The 20,755-nt window shown below is 49.4% G+C and overlaps 1 protein-coding gene across 5 annotated transcripts in view; it reads left to right on the forward strand.

Annotated features, from left to right (window-relative positions):
- Positions 1 to 20,755, forward strand: part of TNIK (TRAF2 and NCK interacting kinase) — a 165,490-nt gene that overhangs the window by 21,299 nt on the left and 123,436 nt on the right. For all 5 annotated transcript variants that reach the window (XM_082320395.1, XM_082320398.1, XM_082320399.1 and 2 more), the window contains exon 2: positions 7,023 to 7,088. In XM_082320395.1, the coding sequence (XP_082176521.1) occupies positions 7,023 to 7,088 (66 nt within the window). The remainder of the gene's footprint in view (positions 1 to 7,022; positions 7,089 to 20,755) is intronic.

The raw sequence follows: 20,755 nt of genomic DNA on the forward strand, positions 1-20,755 counted from the left end.
TTCCTTCAGTAGTGGTGTTGGCTATACCTTTGCTGGCTGGTGGCTACAAATCCCCACTTGCGTCTTAAATTGAACAGGTTATAGTTGAAGAAGTAATCCAGCTTTATTAAGTGAAAAGCCCAATATGGTGATTAGTTCTTATTTAATTTTGCTGTTGCCAAACTATAAGAACGTCTTAACATTTTGGAAAGGAAAGAGGTGCACGTGTGGTGACTGGAGCTTTACTGCAGCAAGAAGCTAGGGAGAGGGGTGCTGGAGACGCAGGAGAGTTGATTTATGGTTTGGGAAGAGGAGATGGGCAGAGCACAGAAGTGGCTCTCAGGGGCTGGAGGAACGGCTCCTTGTGAGATGCTGATGAGGAATGGTTCAAATAGGTTTGTAAACAGGCTTCTCTCAGCTGTCAAGTGGAGAAATTTTTCTCCTGTTAATAACTTAGCCTTGACAACAGTTTTTCTTATGCTGTATAGGAGTGTTGTTTCTTGACTAACATCTTCATTTAAGATACGGAGCTGGGTGTTTGGGGGTGAGGGAGGACAAACTGCTTCTTCAAAATGAAAACAAAACCCTCGACGAGTTCCTTATTACTCTTCCAAGTAGAGCAGCTTGTATTGCTTGAGTAGGCAGGAGGTGCAGTGGTAGATGGCATTGATGATAGCTTGTCTTGTGAGTCTCTGGATGGGTGGGCGAAGGAGGGGAAAAGTAGCAAAGCTAGGAGGAGAAGACGTGAGATTAAGCAATCCCCGTGAGGGCTGAATAGCACCTAGTAGTCCAGCGTGGTTCTGCTTCATTACTTGGCTTATAACTGAAGGAAAATATCTCAAAAATACCCATTGTCCTGGTTTTGGCAGCCTGTTGAGGTGTTTTTTGCACTGCTTTAATTAATGGGCAGGCTTAGGGTTCTGTCTGTGTGATGGGAAGGCAGTGTTTGAAGCTCAAAAAGGTAATGTCCCCAACCTCTTTTTCTGGAAGTTCCCAGTAGCTCGATCAATATCTTGTTGCCTTGGCCTCTGCCTTCTTGCTTTGCTTGCTGTTGTCTGCAGCTCTATTAGCAATCCTCTCCTGGCTTGTGCAGTCCATCTTCATATTACTCACAGGGCTGTTAACTACAACTGCCTTGGAGATGGAGACAACTAGTTGATTACTAAAAAGCAACTGTGTCTTCAAACCCCTCTGTTTTTCTGCGAACCACGTGCCATTTGGGGTAGCTTCCCCAAGGTGATCTGGACCTTGTTTTGTCAAATCATACAAGTGCTTCAATTCCTGCTGTAGAAGCCAGTGTAAAAAGTATGGCAAAATGGGTGAGTTGACGTGTCTTCAGAAGGAATAGCAGTTGACTTTGTAGAGCTTGAGGTTACTTGGGCCCTGATGCTTGGGAGATAGGCATGGCTGTCTGCAGAGCTTCTGACTTTGCTAACATGAAGGATGCCTTCACAGAGCGTGGCCCGGTTTGGGCATTTGGCCTTGGGAAACAGAATCTGGGCAAGTATATAGCATGTGAACTAAGGGCTTGATCCTTATAGTCGTTCCTCATAGTGACGTTTTGCATAATCAGAAATACCTTACCCTGATCACATTTTTACGTATTGAACTGTACTGCTGAAGGGCTTTTCTGTCTCCTGTATTCCTCGCAAAGCCTTTCTCACACTCTGAATTAATGATCTTCCTCTCCTGGTTGGAGCTTGGTGGGGTTAGAAGACTCGACTTTCCCCAGCCGGTTGTGTATGTACGCTACATCTCAAGACAACCACTTGTGTTGAGAGTGCTGCCCGCTGCCATCATGCCGAGCTGTGTGATGCTGGGTGGGATTACGGCTCTCCTGTGCTGTCTGCGTGCCATGGCATTGCCATTAATTTACAGGAGCCGAGTGTTTGGGAAGAATGACCCTTTGGTGCTTCCCAGTGCCAAAATCTCTCCTTGTGACTGCCAGGACTTGTCTAAGCAGAGGCACCTGCGCGCAGGCAGGGCTCACTGGGTCTGGTGTTGAGGGTCGTGAGTAAATGGCTTTGTAAGCCTGCTTTGGTTCTTAAGGATGCCTGATCAGTTTAATGGGATCTCCTGTTGAGGTTGTTTTATTACGGAGCTGTAAGGCAGAGGCTCATAAAATCCTGATGTTTGGGAACGTTAGTTGCACGGGCTTTAATCTCTTAGTGGAGATAAAAAAAAAAAACCCCTCTCCTAGTGCCATGGAGTTGCTTTAGCTAACTAGTGCCTGGGGATGCTCCTCTGTTACTGACCCATAACTGTGTGCTGCCTCCAGTTATTCAGTGTGTTTTCCTTCTCTGGGGTTATAACATTTGCTTAACGACTGGTTATCTCCATGATTTTTGGCTGGAAGTTGTCATTAGCTGCTCAGAATTGGGGGACTAAGTGCACAATGATTATAGAGGCTCTGATCTCTCATTTCCCCTCCTGTGCATTCACAGCAATTGTGGTTTAATTGGTGTGCCCCTCGGTTCCCCCAAGCATCTCTCCACTGTCTCCTCGTGTAACCCTTTCTGTTACATACCTTTTGTGTGGGCTGGAAGGGAGAAAAATGAGGATTCTTCAAGGAAAACAAGCAAGTTTGGTGTACAGACTGCGCATAAATGCTTCTTGTGTTTGGGGACTTGCATGGCCATATTTAAGGGCAACTAACTGGTGATGTACTAACTCAGTGGTCCCCGTAGCCAACACTGATACACACTTGCAGCCCTCAACCCTTAGCTGACTTAACCCTGGATATGGATATTATGCTCTAAATAGTCTCTTCAAGGGAAGTGTTGGCTCTTTTGTGCCTTGGACTCGTTGAGGCGTCGTGATGTAGGTGAGGACGTCTTTCAGCTTTAGTTCTGCGGGGTCTGGGTTAGGCGGAGCGGAGCGGTTTTAACCAGGAGCGTGCTCCTGCTGCGAGCCCCGCTGCTGCGTGCTCCACGCCGATAAGTCCTTCAAAAGAGATGCCTGTTTTATTGCTGAAATTTGGGTACATCCTGCTTTATCATCCACATACAGAAGTCCTTTTTCTGATAATGCAGCAGTTTTAAATATACTGTTTATCGAAATAAAGTGGGCTTTTTTTCCCCCCCCATGATACTGCTGGAAAAGATAATGCTCTTGCCTTGTTCTGTGTCTCAGACTGGTTTTAGCCACTGAGACTTTAGTACCGCGGATTTTCCTGGGAGGTGGGTGAGGAGCATAACAATTTCCCACTTGAATTTGAGCCTGTCCTGGCTGCAGCTGTGGAAGTAGGGCCAGATCCTGGCACGGGAGAGCTCGGGTGCCAGCCCGTCCCTGGCCAGAGGACCACCGGGTCTGCGCGGCCCTTGCCACAGGTGCCACTATGTAAAACATTTCTCATCCCATGAGCAGCTGAAAGATCCTCTTGTTGAGTGTTTCATTGCTCTATGAAGAGCCCCATCCTTGAGTTTGCTCCTGTGCCTTCTGGCACAAATCCCGAGTAACTCGTCCTCCTCAACGAGGCTTTGTGTGCCGTGGTGGGCGAGCGGCCGTGCTGGGGCCAGCGGCACCTTCATATGGAGGAAGGGCTCTCAGGGGAGCCCTGGTGCTACTACAACCGTGCAAATCTTTTTCTGCCTGAAGCTAATGTAGAGCTGAAAATTATTTGTGAGTTTGTCTTAAATACTGGTTCTTCCCCCCCCAGTGCATCTTCTTTTCCTAAACTAACAGATCACCTCAATTTTTTCCTTTTATTTATGGGCTTGTTATTTAGTCCGGATGTTTTCAGTTAAAAAAATAAAATAAATGCAGTTTGTGGAGACAGTCTGGGGCGTGGGAAGAGGCGGCTGCCGTAGCAGGAGGGTCACAGCCGCGCCGACCGCGCGTCCCCCCTCGATGGGGAAGAGGGCATCGGCAGGAGGTGGTCGGTGCCAGGCTGGAAGCAGCTGCCTGTAATGAGCTTTGAGGCCACCTCCAGCCAAGTGTAACGCAGCACGCTGCTGTCAGCCCTGATCTGCAGCGCAGGCTATATTTGGTCTGAGATTACTCCCTGCTTGGCCTGGATTGGTCCCCATCAGGGCTCTGCAGGGTGGATTTCTTTTCCCCTGGCTAACGTAAAAGCCCCCATACAGCGTGCCTCTGTATTTTCCTCCCTCGCTGCCCGCTCCAGCCTGCCCGAGCTGCTGTTGCTGCTCTCTGGTACCCTCCTGAAGCATCTCAACTGGGGCTTTGCAGGGTGCCCGGTGTAGGATGTCCTCCCCAGTACCAGGGACAGCCTGTTCCCCAGCAGCCATTAAGATGCAAAGCTCTTCTCCACGTAAGAGCCAGTCCAGGAGTGGAAAGAGGGATCTTTTTTTTTCCCCTCTGCTTGCCCCATCCTCTGCTGTGTGTTTTCTGGAAAGGCTGTTAACAACACATTACTCCTGGGCACAAAGAGTGGCTGTTGGGGAGCAGCGTTGTCCCTCCGACTGCCTGCGGCATGGGCCGAGGAGGGCAGCGTGGCTGGGAGGAGAGATCAGCTCGCTGCCGGCGCATTGCCGGCATTCCCGGCGTGTTGCCATGGCTGTGCTGCGATGGGGCGGCTTGTGCCAGCAGTCAGGGGAGAAGTGTCACTCAGCGCCGCGCTGCGAGATGCCCGGTTACCTTGGCGATGCTTCTGGAAGAACGTGGAGAGGAAACGGGATGGAGGGGGGACCTGCAGCAGAGAAATTGCTCGGTGGGTGGGAGCTGGAGCGGGAGCTGTGGGCGGTGGGAGCGGTGGGGGAAAGCCCTCCTGGTGCACGAGCTGCCCTGGGCTCGCACAAAGCTGCCCCGGCCAAAGCGGGGTGGTGGCAGCGGCGGCAGGCACGGGGCTGGTGGGTCTGCAACCGAGTGATGGATGGACTCGGGCGAACCTGGTGGAACCGCACCACGCCTGACGTTTGCACGCGCGAGAGGAGTGAGACGTGACCTGGAATGGTGGGAGGGGGTACTCTTTGGTTTGAGGATTTGTGGAAAGAGGTTGGAAAACATCTTGTGAAGAACAGTTCTCTTTATCAGAAATGGCCAGCTGCTTCCCTGGATGTTTCTCCAAACCTCCTGATCATCTGCCCCAGGCACAGCTTTCTTCTCCCTTAATCTCCTAGTGAATATTCAAAAATAGATATACTTGTAGCACTGGAAAAGCTTCTTCCAGAGCTGTTTCAGCACTGCAGAGAATAACCCTTAGGAAAGAAACTCAAAAAATAAGCAGCAGCTGCTGCCATGTTTCCCCCCTCCTTTCTCACCCAGTTTGTGGAAACCCAGCGTACCACTGGTTCCCTTTCCCATCCATTCGTGGCATTTCCCTACCTGGTACCAAGGCAGTAAAGCCACGAGACGTCTGCACCCGGCCGAGATGCTGGGTGCTAGAAACCTGTGGTGCCGTAGCTTCACCCGTGTTGCCCAGGTGTCCAGTTGAAGGTTTGTTGGGGTATATTTGCATCAAGGCAGACGTGTCTTCAGCGATCTCCAAGCCTTCTTCCAGAGCAGCTTCCCTGCCCTTTGCTGCAGATGGTACCACCAAAGGCTGAGCTTGGGCTCCCAGGGCCTTCCCGCACGGCAGCCCGAGGAGGCGGCATGTACAATGGAGAAACAGGCAGAAGCGGGATTCGGCATTTCTAAATGTATGGGGTGATCAGAGGGATCGCTGTGACCCTGGCATGGAGGTGTGCCGAACCCCAGCAGGTATGCGGCAGCGCACGTCCTGGGCTGGGCAGAAAGGTGCCCAAGTCACATCAAGGCTTGGACTAATTGACTTGCGGTGTTATTAATGTGTTGAACCTTGCTTCTCAGCTCCTCACAAAGACCCAGTGTTTGACTTTTGGACCCAGAAATCATTTTGAACTGATGTAGGCTTTGTAATGAATGAAACCTCTATGTCCGTACCACGGTGGTGGGTGTCCCTCTCCCGTCTCCCAAGGAGTGCTGCTGGCTGATCCTCCTTTGCCTGTTAATCGACCCGTCTGTATCCTCTCGGATCGCAACTGGCAGCCCTTTGCTCGCTGGGACACCGAGTTGTTCAGTAGCTCAAGTGACTCAAAACCCAGCAGGGAGGCTGGCGGTGCGGTGGGTGCTGGGGTCACCCGTGCCGTGGGTGGGTGGGTGCTGGGAGACCCCCGGGGTGCTGGGAAGCCTCTGTATCCGCCAGCTTCCAGCGGGATCGCGCTATCCGAAATTGGAGTGATGAGTATGGGAGAAGGAGGAGGAGCAGAAAAGTATAAATAAAGCTTCTGGAAGGGGAAAACCCACCAAGAGGAGAAAATAGCAGCGCTGGTTTATTCTTTCCCCACCCTCCCTCGTACCTCTTGGCTTGTATCGTCTTTTCACTGTGCCGGCGGGTGCGCTCCGGCTCTGCACGCGTGTGCGCTTGTGTGCGACTGCCCTTCCCCCAGCTGGGCACACACCGGGCGGACGGGGGGTCTGGGGACGGGTTTTGGTGCTTCGGTGTCACCTTCCAAATCCTTGTGTCCTCACATAGCGCTGCCCTAGATCTGCTCATCTCAGTTGACAAACCAGAACGTCCATGGCCAGGATGCACCAAACCAAAAATGACATTTAGGCCAGGTAACACTAATGCTGCTGACCTCAGGAATAAACCCTGTTTTAAGCCCCAAAGTGACATCCCACCAGTTAGCTTGTTTTATTCCAAAGCTGATGCATAAGAAAACCTAAGTTTTAATAGCAAAAAAACTGCTCTTGCATTTAAAACATACACTGAGCGTTCACAATTCAAGCAGATGACAGTCCGACGGGCCGGGGCTGGCTCACAGGCACCAGCGTGGTATCTCGCAGCCCAGATGCTGGAGGTGGGCAGCGCTGGGCAGAGCCGTGCTGCCAGCGGTGCTGCGGCTGCCTGCGCCGGCGGGGCTGCCACCAGGCAGGGCTGCCACCGGGCAGTGCCACGCTTCTCATCCTCACTGTACTGCTAATCCCTGGGCAGCCTGAAAAGCTTAAAACACTCAAAACGTTTGTCAGTGAAATGCTAATCTTTGTTGAATGTTTCTTTTTGCAGAAACCTGTAAGTATTGCTTATTAAATACATCTTTCTTTTTTTCTTCCTTTTCTCCTAGGATCCTGCAGGAATCTTTGAACTGGTGGAGCTTGTTGGCAATGGTACCTACGGGCAGGTCTATAAGGTAAGGGCTCTGCCCGAAGTGATCCCGTTTGCCTTGGCCATGTGTTGAACATGGCGCATCCCAGCACATCATCTTGGCTAAGTTTGACCTGTTTCAGGCCTGACAAGAAGCCTTGCTGAACTCCGGCTTTTTGGTCTTGTGTGCAAGTACCGTGTAGCACCCAGAGCTCTTATAATAAGCAATTCATATTAGTTCTGAAACTGTCACTAAAAAATAAATCGCCCTTTTTTTTTTTCTCTCCCCCCAGTTGCTTTTTATTGATTATATGATGAGAAGGGAGTGAAAAGTCTGCACTTTAATAGATAAATCTTGATCTCTTCTAAGAGCTGAGTTTATGGCTGCAATAGGCTGCCAAATGAGTTTGCTACAGTCTAGTGCTCTGCTCGCACGCAGGCTGCCTGCCACCCTTTCTACCGGCAGAAACCTGCTGCAGGAGAAAAAACACAACAGTCAATAGGCTTGCTTTAAATTTCTGTAAACATCTGGAAGCAGCTCTCCAGATGAGCATAGTGAGGGGGCTGTGGAGAACAGAATTTTAAACCCATGAACTTCTTTACCAGAATGTTTAAAATGTCTACCCTTGCTAAATTACATCACCTGTCCCAAACACCTCTTAGCTTGGGGGATTTCCCGAATTTGGCGTCTTGGTGGGGTTTTTCTGTGGCTGGTTCTTGTGTGGTTGGAGAGGGATTCAATTATTTCAAAGTCTGAATTTATCTGCACTTAGTATATTGGTGGGGAGATTGCACGGTTGCATGAGGAGTTCTCCAAATATTTCGGGTATGCTGGGAGACAATAGCTCCCCTGGGCCCCATTCTCCAAAAACTTCTGTATGCGTGGGCATAAGTTCTGTATATCTGTGTACTCGTGTGTGTGTGCGTGTGTGTGTGTGCACGCAGGGATCCTGTTTACCTGTCATGCCCATATTCTTTTTTGACTGTAGAAAATAATATATTCGTGTGCTCTGACTTGGTTGCTTGGAAGGCACAGCTCTTGCCTGTCACGCAGTAAAAGACAGCGAGCTGCCCCTGCTGAAGAGAAGAGAAAGGTGCTTAAAAAGCTACCTGTCAGGAAATATTTGTTCTGAATTCTGGTTTCCCCATCCTCCCGCTGCTGTAGGCTAATCCCGTCAGTATGAGAATCGAGGGATTGAAGTGAACCGAAGATGAACTGGAACTTCTGGAGTTTCAAATGTGTGAATTTTTGAACTGGAATAAGTTTAAAAAAAAAAAAAAAAAAAAAAAAAAAAAACACAACAAAAACAAAACAAAACAAAACAAAAAAAAGCCAACAAAAAACCAAAAACAAAACCAAAAAAAAAAACAACAAAGGAAAAAAAAAAACCCCACACCAAAACTGTTCTTATATTCTCGGTTATATTCCAGGGAACCTTCCGTCTGGTATTGGTTGTTTTTCCACCATGCGCTCCCTCCCTGCCATGGGAGCTCCCTTCTGAACTGTTTTTCTTCTCAGCTGCTAAAATAATGGTAGAGGGTGACCTAATTTTAACTGGTGCATATTTCTAACAATCAGTGGAAACTATGCGCCTTTAACGGCCTTTTGAAAGCGTCATGTTTTTGTGGAGAGCAGAAAAGGGAAATACGCTGGCTGGTGCTGGCGCTGCTGATTGGGTTTCCTCTTGCTGTGTTGGATTCTTTCGGTGCGTCTGTGTGTTACCTCAAAGGGGGGAAAAACCACCCAGAAACATCCACGTGTGGGCTTGCTGGGAGGTGAACATTTCTGTGTTCCCTTTTACTGCTGCTGTACAAGAAAAAACCCTCCTCTTAACTGTTTCCAACTTGCTGGAGTAATTGGATTGTCCTCGGTGTGATTCACTTGGTACCGGTGCCAGACGGGATGGTGATGGGGTGGGGAACACTGCTGTCCAAACCAAATTAGTAAGTATTGAGGTATGAGTTCAGGCTAAGACTGACTTCAGAGCTTGCTTAAACTGAAGTCTTGGAGTAGCACCCACTCTGTAAACAAAAGGAGACTTTGATATAAAGCATACACGACTGTGTATGGTGTCCCACCCTAAAACCTAGCGGGGAAATAAGATCTCTGCGAGTCTTTTCCTCCAGATACCACCGCTGTATTTATCTGTTGCAGCAAAACAAGTGGATCAACTTTCACGACACACAGACCTTCTGGCTCCCTTCTAAAACAGCCCTTAGAAGTGGTCCATACCTAGGAGCAGTGTCCTCTGTAATTAGATGCTTGTTCCACTGCCGTTTCAAACCCTTCTCAGCTGGGGCTGGGGTTTTCCCACCCCTCTGTGCTGGTGCTACCCGATGTGCACCATCGCTGTCCTCTGAGAGGCTGTGCATGCCTCTAGTTATATTTTTAGATGTGGAAGGAGTAATTCATTGTGGTGCCTGCTCTGGTGCTGGCTTCCTAGCCTGGGCTTTGCAGGTCCAACCCCTGTGCTCTCTGCCAGGTTATCTGGTGAGCATCACCTCCCCTTCACTGGTCCCTCTCCGAAGCAAGCAGAGCAGCTCTCCCATTGGGAAGAGGCAGAAGTGAGATGCTTATTGCAGGCAGCGGAGAGCATCTTATGTTTGCGTGCTGCAAGACTGTCGAAACAGGACTGTAGCCCTGATGTTTCCCCCAGAAAACCTGACTTAGCAGCCAGCTCTAACGCAAAATGGCATGCGCGTATTTGTGTTGGAGACTACAGGTGTCCTGGTGGTAACCAGCTGGGCTGCACAGGACCTGGAGGGACACGTGCAAGGTGCAAACCTCCCATTGATCCCATGGGATAAAGTGCATGGTTGTGTTGTTCTGGCGACTGAATGATATCGCAGCCTGACAGCGTGGGGAGCCTGAGGAAAGTCTGGTAGTACCACAGTAACAGGAGCCATCAGAGAGCAGTGGTTCATGGAGCCAACCTCAAGATCTGGTGTGTTGGAGAGGTTGGGGAGCCCCTGCCACAGCACATGCCTTCTCCTTGCTTGTAGGAGAAAAGAGCTATTGGCCAAGTACGGTGCACGTTAAGAGCTCCCAAAGGGAGTGCACCCTTCTGCCGAAGCACAGGCACCGGGATGAAGCTCGCTGCCAAGTTGCTTTGATCTTGCTTTCTGGGTCATGATTTGAAGATCCCTTTCAGGTGGTACACAATGCTTCTGGAAATCAAAGCCTTGTTCTCTGAGGCTTGTGCTCAGAGGCAAAGGTAACTTGTTTGGATTGATCTCTGTATTTTCAAGTAAAAGCCTTTTTTTTTTTTGCTCAGGACTGCAGGTTAAAACATCGTTGTGGTGCTTCCCAGCTCTGGCCATACCCCAGGGACACCTGAACGCTGCAGGAGCCCTCAGCAGCGACCTGCTCTGCTCGCTCTCCTCTAACCCCAACCGCAAGCTCTTCACTCTGGATAATTGCAGAGAGGAATAACATTCCTCGTTCGCTGCTTGACAATGTCTTGTGAATAGCTTGATTTTTATTTTAATGAGGGACCGCACTGGTGATGGTTTATCTCTCTAATTGAATCGGAAGCTTTTCTTTATTTTCTAATAATCCCGCATCTAATGTTACAGATTGTGAACTCTTTTTGATAAAAGACTGAGAGCTTGCTAGCTCCTGTGCCAGACCTTGTTGCAGTAGGGGATTTTTGTGTACTTGGATTTTCTCTTTTTTTTTTTTTTTTTTTTTATTTAAGGTGTTTAAAGAAATCGCTAACAGGAATACAATGAGTTGGACTTGGGGAATTGAGCCATTGCCTCAGTGTTTTTTAGCAGGTAGCTGATGGCTGAAAGCAAAACTGTAAACGTAAAAATCACTAAGACCCTTTAGAGCATTATCTAAAGTATGAGGAAACGCTGCTTTTATGTTCCAGAACATTATTATTACTGCTTATCTCTACTTTGCATTAGAGAGCAAGCAAAAAGTCCTTAAAATACTGTGTATGCTTAGATTGCCTGGATAAATCACAGCACCAGGGCCGCAACTGCTGGTGTGTCAAACACCAATAAATCCGTGGGTTGGAAGTAGAAGGACAGTAGGTTACTCAGAAATACCTTTCCAACAGATCGTTACAAAGCTGGGGGAAGACATGCAGCGGGCTCCTTATTGTACACTGAATAGGTTAAAAACCGAAGCAATCCCCTGGTGTTTTTAGAGCTGCTTAGCCATGGGCGTTCACACGCCGGCCCATGCACAGTGTCGCCAAAGCAGAATTTTGATGCAAGCCTTTACAGTAGTGAAAAAAACCAGCAGTAAACAGGTCAGATGGTAACCTTTGCTTCTTTCATCTTGTGCAGTTTTACAACATCTAACAGGGAAATAAATGATGTTGAGATTACATACTCACGTGCTTCTTCCCAACCATGCCAGGAGGACAACGGTCATTAATGCCAAGTGCTGCTTTGCCGAGTGCCCTGGGGATGCAGCTCTCCATTTACAGCTTTAGCAAGGCTTTATTTTACAGGGTACAAGATACAGTACTGTGGGCTAACTCCATAACTGCACAATAACTATTGATTGTTTAATTAGCTGGTAAATGCCATATAATCGCTAAGCCATTACGCAGCATTATTCTGCGCTCTCATTTAGAGCGTGTGGGATCTGCGAGCTGCAAGTCTCAGACCTGTGGCTCCCCAGGGAGCTCCTCCATCATCATCATCATCATCACAGGATGGGGCAGAGCAGGGGTCACCCCCCGGGAGCCACCTCGGGGTGCCACCAGCTGCCCCCAGGCAGGGCACCTGGCCACGGGCTGTCCCTCTCCCCTGCCAGCACAAGTCAGGCAGCCATTTGAAGAGGGCAGGGTTTTTGCAACGTCTGGGGTGCAATACATGGGGGAAAAGGCTGGAGAAATGCATCCCAAGGTCTTTTGTCAGGGTTTAGTTATTTATTACCCAGCTGGCACTTGCCAGAAGCCAGGACTGATCCACTTAGAGGCAAACCCCCCAGGTTTGACTCAGATGAAGATGTTGAGGTGTGTGGGTATGAGACAGTGAATAAAGCATTTGAAATCCACGGTCGCCTGTTGCTGGAGAGCTGGGAGCAGCAGGGCTGCTGGGACGCTTTGGTCCCTGAGTCAAACCCCTGAGAATGTCTCGGGCACAAGCCTGTTCTTGGTGACATTGTCCTGGAGTTTGCAGATGCCAAAGGAGGAGGGATAACGCGTGTCCTGCCCTCCTGGGTGCTGCTCGTGTGCTCCCCTGCACAGCAGCATCCTTCCTCGTGGCACCCCTGGGCATCCCACCGCTGCAGGCTGGTGGGGTAGCGGGTGAATATGCTAAAAAAAGGCTTTTAGAAGACTTTTTTTTCTTTCTTTTACATTTTTTTTTGGAGGGGAGGTATGAGAAAATAACTAATGTGCAGTCTGTGCCATGTTTAGCCTGCCTGAGGTCTGGCTCAGCCTGGCTGCTGCTGATCAAGCGCTGGGCCATTGCATCAGCCCTGGTAAGAAGAGAGACTCTGCAGGTTCCTGGGTCATTATTAGCAGTTCAGATAATTAGCCTGAGTCAAAAATGACATTAATTGTTTTTAATAATCAGTTATTTTATTGTCTCTCTTTCTGAAAGGCTGGTGGTCAATAGTTTGATAATTAATCACTGTTGCTTTTAGCCATGTGGAAGTCATTACCATGCTGCACACAATTAATATTTCCTGGGGATTGTTGCTGTAAAGAATTAATCTTAGTTTACATACACAGCTTTTATAGCTGAAGACTGACTGTTGGGCCTTGCTTGAGAGATGGGGCTGAATGCGTGCAAACCACGTGCGCTGCCTGCAGAGCGGGTCACGCTGCTGGCCACCCCGCGTCCAAACACCCGTCCTGCGGTGGTGGCTGCTGTGTGGTGGTCCTGAGCAGAGGGCACCTGGTGCTCGCTGTCACGGGAATTCAGAGCTCCATGGTCCTGCCATCTAAACAAACAGCTCTAACCCTAGATAGCCAGCTATTGCATTTGAAGGTGCATTGTAAGCATTTCCCTTTTCCCACCTTCTTGTTGTTTATAAAATGAACTGCGGTGTTGTGAGGCTGGGTGTGATGAGCCAGATAGGTTCTTCTAGCGTCGTATCCTTGGCTTTGGGTCCTTCTTTTTGGTTTCAGACTCTTCAGAGATTGCTTTTGCTGCATGGCAGGGCAGGCTGAGCGTAACCGCATGCGCCTGTATGTGTAAAGCCATCCCTCATCACAGTCTGATGGTCGCTGCGGACTGAGGCAAACACGAGGGGCTGGTACCTTCTGCTTTGGGTCGCTCCTCGGCTTTGCCCGTGATCTGGTGGTGTGCTAAGAGCCTGCTCCATAGGGCTGAGACAGAGAAGCACTGTGCCTCTGCCCCACTGGGGCAGCAAAGCAGTTAACCAGCGCCGAGCTGACCTGCCCCAGCCAGGGCTCTTCTTTCCACTGGGATGGTTTTGGTGGTGGCTGGGACCACTCACATCCACGTCCAGATACGGACCCGCGTGGGTGGGCACCGGCCGCCCGGCATCTTCAAGGTCGCATAAGGGCTGTGCGAGTGTGAATGGATTTACGAGACTTGCAAGCTGCTTCATAATCCTTCCGTATTACAAACACAGTATTAAATATTAAGCCATTGTTTCCGCTGGGATGGCTCCCTGTGCCGGCAGAGAGGATGGCGGTGCTGCCCTGCGAGGATGCTCGCCGGGGCGGGGGTCTCTGCTGCTCCCATAGGCACCGGCTCACGCTGGTGCTGGGCTTTTTATCAGCTCTTATTGGGTCGTGGGAAGGGGCTGGGCTGGCGCACTGGTATGTGATAACGCGTGCTGGCTTTATCAGAAGGAAAATGGGCAACCTCAATTTATCAGCTTCCCTATGATGTTAAAATATCTCTAGAAGAGAAGGTCCTTTCCTTGCTGACTCAAATGGGGGGGTGTATTTCTGAAATGGGGGCTTGTTTTTGCCATGCAGGCAAGGAAGTCTTAACTGGAAAATGCTTAAAATGATGTTTCTTTTTTTTTTTTTTTTTTTTAAAAAAAAAAAAGGCAAAAAAGCAAAAAAAAAAAAAAAAAAAGCTTTGTTACCAGAGCAACTAGTACATCTTGTGCTGCTTCATTTCTCTGAAACACAGAGAGAGCCCTCAGCCCTCCCTCCCTCCCCCCAAGAAACCAGCCCACACACACCTACGCACCAATATGTCACATTAACTTCGCTGCTTTCTGAATAATATAAGGGAAAGGTGCTTTTTACATTTCAATCCTATAGAACACAGGTTATAAAAGGTGATTAAAAATGTTCCTGTATTGTCTCCCTTTTAATCTCTATTCCCTTCCTCCCCCTCCCCCGGAGTTTGCAATGGGAAGGGGCAAGGTGAAGGTCAGGAGCAGATTAATGCATCTGTGAAGTGGCATTTGTCCACTCTCCCTTGTGTTGCTGGATGCTCTGCTTCTGTAAATACTGCAAAATTTGGCAGGATAAAAAAAAATCTGCAATGGCATGGGGGGGGGAAAAATCTGCCTTTGGAGATGGTAGGTCAATGGTGTGCTGCAGAGCGTGGGGGACGTGGTGGTGGGTCTTGCAGCACTGTTTGCGTGGGTGCCAGGCGTGGATAGGGATGGAGGGAGAGCCCTCCTCTTGAGTTGTGGGGATTAGAAGATGCTCTGTGCAAGCACCGGCTCTGCAGAGGTCACGAGCAAGCACCATTTCCAGTGACACCTTCTCCTGTCCCATGGGAATGACTAGGCTGGGAACTCAGGCCCGTCTTTTGTCCAGTCTTCTGTGAAGACACTTACAGTGGGCCAATTCACTGCTTGGCTGTACAGCCTGGTACCCATAGGTTACACGGTTGTGGACCGGCGCTGCTGGATGTGCGGCCTGTTTTATGCAAGCGGAACCACAGCAGGGCAGTCTGGGAAGGTGAGGACGTGGACGCACGTAGCTATATCTAATACTGAGGTCTGAGAAGACTCGCTGCCTAGAGGTCTCCAAGCTCCCCGGGAGAAATTGGTCCGCGTGAGTTTTCAGGCTGCTCTGTGCTTGCGTGGCTGCTCTTGAGGTTGCTCAAAGTCCCTTGACTTTGGTCAGGCTCTTTGGGTCTGCTCATGGTGATGTACCTGGGCATCCAGCTACCATCTGCATTGCTCAAGCTGCTGGCGGATGAGGGTGTGGGGGTAGCTGTTTAGAAAACAGCCAGCTTTTCAGAATCGGGGTTATTCCATGTGAAAGCATCACTCTTTCTTTTGGGAGGTGCAGCTTCTTGTCCTACTGACGCTTTCATTGCTCTGCTCACTGTAGTATCTTACAATAGTATGTAGTATGTTACAAGGGCGTGGTCATGGCCAGTGGTAAGCTATGGATGCTGTAAGGCTCCGGGTGGATTATAAAAAGCAGGTTAGGAGCATCTTGCTCTAAGTAGAAGCTGGTACCTGCTGATTTTTGTTGTTGTTGACTTATTTATAGTATTTAAGGAGTATTGGGTTCGTCTAGTGAATTGGAGCCTGATGCAGTGTACAGGAAGCCTAGGGCCAAGTTCTCGCTGTTATGGACTTCTCTGGTGACCTTTGCTAAATAAATCCTCTCTTCTCCTTTCCCATCCCTGTCTTCAACTCTCTCCCCATAAAATCAGAAACAGGGCTACGGCGGTGGTCTGGGGGCAGAGCTGGGAGCTGCTTGGTGGTACCAGCATTGGAAAGCCACCTGTGAGGAGACGGTGTGTTAGCTGCCCCTGCACCAACCTTTTGAAAACAAAAGGTTGGGGGTGAGGCTGGTTCCCAGAGGAGCAAGGTACAGCAGTGGTTAGCTGTTACTAGGTCAGCCGAGCCAAACAGCCTAAAGAAGCTCTGAAAAGTAGGTTTTGGAGCTGGGATGTATTCTGTTCCTCCTGGCTCTGAAGGTGCCACTCAGCTCAGAAGGTGGGAGAAGGCGTTTCTTGCTTGTCGTTTTTTATATCTTTTCAAATTTCAATGCAGCTTGACTTGCAGCTGACTCTGAAGACTTGAAGGCAAGCAATGCCTACGGGGAGTTGGTTGGAGCTCTGCATCTTCTTCTGGTTACGCTTTGAAGGCTCGCTGCAGAGAGAAGTGTCTCTCTCTCTTGAAATCTGCAGTTTATTCTTAGGTTTACCTGGGAAGCCCTTTACACTAATTACCTAAAGATGGAAAGTGCCAAGCAAACACAGCCTGCTTCCAAATGTTGTGGGTTTTTTCCTCCCCTCACATAAGAATGGCAGATTGGTGTAAATTTTTTTTTCTTGTTTAGGTCTTTACATTTTTTATGTGTTAAGTCTCTAAATTCTTGTGTTTGAATGTGCTCATGGAAGCGTGTGGCTAGGAGCCCAGCTCCATCCCCATGTCCCCACCATGCCACTGTTGTCCCCCAGCCCTCATCCCCCTCAGGTCCTCATGTAGTTGGCTGAGAAGGAGGTCAATTAGGGCTTCAAACTGCGCTGCAATCAGCTGGAGAGGGATGCGGGGGAACCGAGCCTTCACTAGCATGAGCTGTGGTGATCCAGCCCAGGGAGTCCTGTGTGGTATCACGAGCATGGCGAGGTGCCACGGCCACCCCTCTCCCTGTGCCCTGGTGGGGATGTGGGGCTCGGCACCTGCCCGTGGGTGCACGGCATCCCCGGCCGCGTGCTCGGTGCTGCACGTCCCGGGCAAGGGTGGCGTGCTAGGAGCTCACCGGTCCCTGCCAGCGGTCACCTACCCTGGGCTGGGTTGAGCTAGAGGCCTCTGTGTGATGTCCCGGGGGCAGGGCAGTGCGCTTAAAGTGGTGTTGGTACGTGCTCTTTTTTCATGCATCACCTTAGTTTTCCCGGGCAGAGGGGACATGAAGTACGGGATGCATCCAGGAGACTCAGCTGTGGTCCGCAGGTCTGCAAGAGGATGAGAAATGCAGGTGCTGGGTTGGGGCTGGTGGGCTTTCTCTTGGTGTGCGTTTCTGCTCAAGTGTGGCAGTTGGACTCAGGGGCTGTAGGAACCTTCTCGGTTGTTGGGTTACATCAGTTGCGTGGTTGGGGGGTTTCACCAAGGGTCACATCAGCATCGGCAGCAGGAGCACCCCGGAGGGGGAGGGATGCTGCTCTGCCTTGGTATCTCCTGTTTTATAGGGGCGCTTGCAACCTGTGGCAGTGAGTTTCCAAAATGAGTAGCCTTCTGCAGGTCTTTTTTTTTTTTTTTTTTTTTTTTTAAACCCACTGTGAAACTGAACCTGACAGCAAACGATATTGAAATGACCTGGACATGCAGGGGCAAAGAGGAACAGGGAGGTGATCTGGCACAATGTGTTTAAAAATGAGAGCTGTGGAAGGGAGGGAGTTGCATAAAGCACAGAGAATTGGATTTCAGATGTCCATAGTTAATTTTACAAAGCTGCCCACAAGCCCGGTCTGGAAGCCGTGTGCTGGCTTTGTTAGCTCTCCACGGGCATTAAAGATCAAGAGGCAGAAGCACCTTATCTGGGCAAGACCCATTAGCGCGACGTGCTTCTCGCACTGGAGGTGAGGCTTCACCTCGGCCGCAGGGAATGGGCGATGCACCGCGCTCCCGTCTGATCGCGTTTCAGTGGATGTTGCCTTAGCTTGATGTAATTCTTAATTTTTTTTTTTTCCAGCTAGTGCTGGGTGGGGATATTCTTTCAGTAAGTCTAGCTATTGGGTTCCAAATAAACAAATAGTGTTAGCTCGTTACAGTTCTTCTGCTCCCTTGAGAAATAGTTATTAACAGGGTCAGTGTGAAGAAATATATTTTATGTTTTTCTGCATGGTATCTAGATCAAATGAGATCAGGCTTGTACAGTAAAACATCTACATTAAAAATATTTAACTCGTGGATGCCTCCTGATTAGTTAAAAGGTGTGCTTGGTTCCTCACAGGTTGGCATTGTGTTTTACTTGAAATAACTGTTGGTGTGTGAACTTCGGGGTGGTTCCTCCATCTGGGCAAGCAACTTGGGGGTGTCTGCAGGGATTTCTGGTGGGAACCCCAAAATGATGGGATGGGATGGGAGCCTCTGCTGCTGAGCTCTCATCCGAGCTCCTCCTCCAGAAACACTGTCGTAATGGTAAGTGGCGGTCAGCGTGCCAGGCAGAGGGTTGAAAAGGAAAGCCTGGAGCTTGTTCCAAGGCTTCTACTTCTCCCTGTCCATTTATCCTTGATTTTCCCAGTGAGGGTGTAGCGCCCAGGGCGCTGGGCTGGCGGGGCTGTGTGCCTACAGGTGGGTCAGTGTCTTGTGTGGTAGTGCTGGTTTGCATTTAAAAGAAAATATATTTATAGGTGACTGTTGCTGAGGAGGGGTTGAATGTGTTAACCTCAATGACAAAGAAAACAAATTTAAGCAAATTTTTCTTTTAAACTTTTTCCTTTTAAACTCCACATGATGGATCTGTCCTCACAGAGCCAAGACTGAGGCATGGCCACGGAGAGCAGTACTGCACTTATCTCTGCTGTGTATTAAGCTGGTTTGCTTCACGCCAAGGAGCGGAAAGAAAAGCAAGTCACTGCAATGGGACGTTCATGGTAGCAGTCCCATTTTTGATGAATTGCTCAGGTCCCTGCCCACGTTTTCTGACACCGATATATCCACGTTCAGACCTACTAGGTTTAATCCTAATATTTCACCGCTTCTGTATGACAAAGAAAAAATCCTTATGAAGCATAGTGAGGAGTGGAACCTTCAATTTGTTGTGTGGTCTTCCACGTGCCGAGCAGCTGGTGGCACCTGTGGGAGTCAGCAGCACGGCGTGCCATCCCTGGCCTCCGGTAGCAGCATCCCTGGGCTCCGGCACGCTGCTGGTGCTGGTGCTGAGGTCCAGCGAGTGGAGGGGATGTGCTGGGGGGAGACCATCATCTCTCCTGACAGGGTCTCTGGGCTCAGCCCCACGTTGGCAGCCGTGAGATGCAAGACAGGGAGCCATTTAATCCTTCCAGCTTATTCTTTTTTTCCTGCTTTGCATCCCCATTTGAAAAGATGGGATGTTTCTGCTCCACCACATCTTGCAGTTGTTAAGTCTTTATGCTAATACTTTCCTTGGTGTTGCAATTTATCCCTGAGCAAAACCATTAGTTGGGAATATGATGTCTCATTAAGTGTCGAACTTGAGCATTCAGAAGCCTCCAGCCGACCTCCCCCTCCCCGCCTGGCGCATAAAAACCTCTTTAGAGTTGGAAGCTCTTACGGACAACATGAAAGGCTGGAAATGCATCTTTATGTTTTATGGAAGTAGAAATTCACATGTAAGCAGTGATCAGGGCTGAGGAAAAATTGCAAATACCACTGGACTTGCCATTAATCTCTTGTTTTGTTAGAGCAATTATGGTTATAGCCGAAGTCGGCAGTACTGCTGGTGCACCGTGGAAATGCCTTCGCGTTCTTGTGCTTCAGAGATTTTCTCTTTCACACTTTAATTCAGCAGGTCCAGGATTGAGGCCAAAGCTTTTCTTCTCTACATAACTAATAGAAAGACAGCCAATTCAGCAGAATTTCTGTAAATAGCCTGTTCTAGATGAATTGCGAATTGTGTATGTGAATGCCAATAGGGCTAATGCAAGGGGTAGTTCGCAAAAGAAAATGGAAACCTTGTGCAGGCTTCTGAAATGCAACATAAAATTGCACTTCTGGATTTTGCAAAAATCATGTTTGCTGTAGTCATGAACCTGACCAAAATGCAGAAGACCGAAGTCTTGATCCCTGGTGCTGAAGGGCAGCATCCAGTGGGTGAATCCCCCGAGTCGCACAGAAAATGCTTAGGATCTGCCTAAAATCCTATAGCAGCCAAGCAGTGAGCTGGTCCCTTGAACGTCTACCAAAAGGGGTTCTCCAGTATTTTATATATATATATATATATATTTTTTTTTTTTTTTTTTTTTTTTTTTAAATTGACGAACAACAGCATCTGTTGGGATAGAAGAGCCATGGCAGTCGCAGCATGGTTTGGGATGCTCTGCCTTTAGCATCCATGGAGTCGGGGGTTTCGGGGGGCGGTGGGTACCGCAGGGGAGCTGCTCGGCCGGGCGGTGGTCCGGGCCACAGCCCCCCGCAGCAGCGACCGCTGCCCATGGGGTTCAGCCCCCACGGGAACAGTTAGAGTCGAGGTCTGTCACCGTCTAGCCTTTAAAAGCTGGCATTGACGGGGCGGGTGGTTGCTTCACGCTGGCTGCCATGTAACTCCTCGGACTGTAAATGGATTTGCACGCACGCCGCTGTGCTGGCATGCTGGGTTGTGCAGGGCACGGCAGATTCAGGTTACAGCTTTCTGCTTGGGGAAGGGCACCGGGGACAGGGAGAGGCTTGCTCTTGAGCTCTGTGTGTGTCTTTGGCTGGGTTGACTTGGCCTCTCTGAATCGTTTGCATTTAGCTTTGCTGCAGCGTATGTACAGCGTATTTATTTGCCCTGGTTAAGCGCTACAACACTGTGCCAGGGCTGCACCTCCATCTTGCAGCCTTTTTCTCCCTTATGGCTAACTTTGGGGATTTGGGGTTTTTTTTTGTTTGTTTTTGCATCTGCCTGTATTAGCTGGAACTTGGCACAGGCAAGGAAAATTAGTGCCTTTCCCATGCTGTTCTGCAGCAGATGCAGGTTTGCGTGCAGAGCGGTGCCAGCAGCCAGCAAGGTCATGTAGCGAGGGACGTGGATTAGCCAAAGGGCTGATGGTAAGAGCACAGTTTTGGGCTAGCCCGTGTGACAAAGACGAGCCTTCTTCCTCCAAATCTGCCGCCTTTCTTCTAGAAAAAGCCCTAAACCTGTGATACGGTGCCTGGAGTCGTGT

Source organism: Platalea leucorodia (genome assembly GCF_965183815.1).
Source record: "Platalea leucorodia genome assembly, chromosome: 8".
Classification (NCBI taxonomy): Eukaryota; Metazoa; Chordata; class Aves; order Pelecaniformes; family Threskiornithidae; genus Platalea; species Platalea leucorodia.